At 36.5% G+C, this 3762-nt stretch overlaps 1 protein-coding gene across 1 annotated transcript; it reads right to left on the minus strand.

The window, feature by feature from the left end:
- Positions 1–1677: 1677 nt before the first annotated feature.
- Positions 1678–3226, minus strand: LOC147555057 (F-box protein CPR1-like). Its single transcript, XM_086657501.1, has one exon. The coding sequence runs from the start codon at positions 3087–3089 to the stop codon at positions 1785–1787; it is 1305 nt and encodes a 434-aa protein (XP_086513627.1). The 5' UTR covers positions 3090–3226; the 3' UTR covers positions 1678–1784.
- Between the last annotated feature and the right edge of the window lie 536 nt (positions 3227–3762).

Genomic DNA, 3762 nt, shown 5'->3' on the forward strand with positions numbered 1-3762 from the left:
TTGATATAATCCTTGACCTTAACGTAAAAAAAAAGTAGTCGTATTTAGGGTGCTAGTACAGACACTCGACTTTTTTGCTTTAAGCTTTTGACTCTATTACAACTCAGACTATTTTTTTAAAAAAATTATTAGCATTTAACTTTTGTATAAGCACTTGTTAACCCTTATAGACGACGCATTCAAACATCAAATAATAGGTTAAGCAATGTTCATATACTTCACTGTAGATTTTTCCTTGACCAAAAATTGTTCAGAAGAACAGTTATTGATTATTTTCTAAGTTTGGTGGGAAAAATGATAGAAAAATAACACTTAAAATCTAGAAGCTCAATTGCTTAAAATGTATTCGGTTGATATGTTCATTGACACTAGACAAACTAATAAACTACTTGCTAAAAGCACAATAGTCGCCTACAGAAAGTCGTCAGAGAGAGAGAAGAGGGGGAAAGTGGTGGTGGTGGTGGTGGTGGAGGTGAAAGGAGTTACAAAAATTAAGTCGTTGACAGAAAATATTTTGTGTCCACTGTTCAGGAGAAGATAGTCTTTTGAATCCAATGTGTAAGGGAAAAATTGTTGTGTTAGTCCCACATTGGTGGTTTGGAGAAGATAGTGGTGGTCACTTTATATATGTGAAAAAAACCTCAGATCTTGAACTAGCTTTTTGGTGTAATAGACATTCAGCCACTTTAAGCAAGTAATACCCGTGGAATGCACCGACGACCTTACAAATGGTTGATCTAGATTGTTGGTGAAGGAAGATGACCCTCTTTACTCCACCGGATTCCCACCCTTACCTCTCTCTCACTCTCTCACTCTCTCACCATTAGGATGCAATTTAATAGAAAGAAGGAGAGTGCTACAACGAATAACAGTGACAAACACATTTTGGTAGAAGCTTAATTACATGAAAAGTCTCTTCGTGTATATCGAAACAAAATTTAGCTTATGATCTGAGTTCCATACATAACGAAACAACAGAGGAGATCGTCTTCTTGGTTTAACAACAACGAAAAGTTGGAAACACCGAGTTATGTGGAATTACTAGATTAGAAGAGTAGGAGTTGCTTCCAATTAAGGTTTTTGGGGTTTTGTTCTCAACTCTCCATCGAGATAACAAAAACTGGCGCCAAGGGCTGGTACCAAATAAAGGAATCAGCGAGGCATAGAGTGAGTGAGCTCATAATTCAGCAAAGCATGTGCTGAGTTAGATTATAATACAAGTCATTGGCTGAGTTAGCTTACAATTCAGCAATGCATAGGCTCAGTTAGCTTATGAGTCAGTTAGGCCTAGACTCAGCTTAGAAACCAGCCAGGTTTATGTTGGTGTTTAGTCCATATTGGTCGTGGATCAGGACGATGATCTGTGAGAGAAAGCTTCACCTCTTGGGTCAAGTAATACCCATAGACCATACAAACGTCTCGGGGGTTGCTGCAGATCTTTGATAGAAAGAAATAACCCACCTCTACTCGGACGGATTCCCACCCCTACTACTCTTTTCCTCATTAGGATGTGATCTAGTAAAAAGAAAGAGGGAAAGTTTTAGAGGCCTCTACAGATGTGTCAAGGACGCGCCACGGCTCCGAATTAAAAGTGTTCCCCAATTTTTATAAAATTGTTCAAAACGGTCAGACACCCCATCCCTAAATCTAACAAGCAACAATGGTCTATTTCAGTTATTAAATTAAAAACTAAAACAAAACAATCCATTAAGTAACTAATCAACTAATAGATTAATGGTTCATGGAGAAGGAACAAGAAAACAATTGAGAACAATATTTAACCATCAAAAGAATAATTCGCTCCTTGGTTCTTGCTTTTTAGGGCGACCTACAAACAAGAATAATTCCCGTGGTGTTTGACATCGTTTAATCGAAGAACTTCTTAAATCGGGATAAGAGTCGACATATTTTGGAACTCCATTCTTTATTAGATTTTGTAAAGAAAGTGACGAGTTTTGTTCTTGACTAGACACATCAATCTTAGTCCTTCGAAGACCACCAGGGCGTTTCACCATTTTTGTTAGACCAGTCTCCAAACTGTATAGTTTGAATACGTCGGGTTCCTTATTGTTCTCCAAACATAATAAAATATCATTACCGGAGCTCACAATTTGAACATATTGTTGCTGAGGTAATTTTGAGTTTATTAAAAACATTTCCTCGCTCCATACTTGCTCATTATCTTTTTCTTCCATCGTATACAGGCGAAAATTTGCATTAGAATCATCTTCGAGCGGTTGCTGTTGCTCGTCCAATAATGCAAGACACAGAATTCCTTTAAACTCTATATGAGGAACAGACGGCTCATAACGGCCACGGACACATTTTGGTGGAAGCTTAATTACATGAAAAGTCTCGTTGTGTATATCAAAAGAAACGATTTCATCATGATCTATTGTCATCCAGTATAGAAACCCTTTACAAGAAATGGGAACATCGAGGTCAATAGCATTCATGAATAGTCCTGATAACTTTCTACTAGGAACAACACTAGTAACTTTTCGCCATGAATCGGTTCCTAATGTAAAAACCAAGCACTTATACAGTTTCGTAATGCAGACCAACTTATATTCATTCGTCTTACAAGCGTACCCAAATCCATACCTAGAAGCAACAAACTTATCATTGATATAAGGAGAGGCGATGGCGAGGATTTCTCGTCTAGTTGGATTGCAAATCTCTATAATTTCATGTTCTATAATGTATAAACAAACCAAACCATTATAATAACAACATAATTCTCTTGAGTAAGTACTACTAATTTCTCCTATCTTGCGAAGATCATAACTGTCTTTTTCTAAATAAAAGAAGTCGTTTCTTATATGTTGTTCTAAATATACATAATCACCTCGAAAGAACTTGAATATCAAAAGTGGCTTGTTTATCGATTGAAAGAATTCAAGATTACTGTTGATTGAATTGAACCATGACTTGCAAACGGAACTACATCTAATCACATTACCTGGACCTGGAGAAATCCTAGATATTATATTCAGAAAAATTCCATCAGGAAGAATATCTAAAGGATTCACTTTTTTCGACGGGACATTCTTCGGTTGTACCTTTTTCGATCGACTCTTTCTCGCCATCACAGCTTCTCTTGTACTTGGAAGTATCTACATTTTTTGTTTTCCTTTCGATTGAAAGAATTAAATAGGTTACTTTTTGAGCTTTCATGGAAACTTTTCCAAAACCCTAATAAACTTGGAAGTTTTTTTTTTAGTTTGGAAACAATAAACTTTGGAAGTTGTATATGGTATATATTGAAATTATACAATATTATGTGCCGACTCATTAGGGTTTTGATATAATCCTTGACCTTAACGTCAAGAAAAAGTATTCGTATTTAGGGTGCCGATAAACACACTCAGACTACTTTTAAAAAAAAAACACTTAACTATCGTAAAAGCACTTCTTCATATACTTCACTTAAAATGTTCATTGACTACAAACTAATACACCGCTTGCTAATAGCACAAAAGTCGCGTGCTTTTAGAAGCACCCGTCATATCAATGGACTCTTCGCAACGTTACTTCCCATTAAATTGTCACTACTAGTATAAAAGATTTCATTTTTGTGTGAGCTTGTTTCGGCTATACCTATTTGTGTTAGTTTCAGACGAAATGGAGTGGTGGTGGTCTCACCTCTTGAGCAAGGTTTTAGGGAGAGACAAGTCCAAGACCAGTTGGAGACAAGTGAGGCTTATGGACCACAACTACAAATGGTATCATAGTCTAGGTTTCCCAAAGTCTTCAGAGTCT

The sequence above is a fragment of the Eschscholzia californica genome, unplaced genomic scaffold (assembly GCF_041429995.1).
Source record: "Eschscholzia californica isolate CP2 unplaced genomic scaffold, dmEscCali1.0.p SCAF_2, whole genome shotgun sequence".
Lineage (NCBI taxonomy): Eukaryota > Viridiplantae > Streptophyta > Magnoliopsida > Ranunculales > Papaveraceae > Eschscholzia > Eschscholzia californica.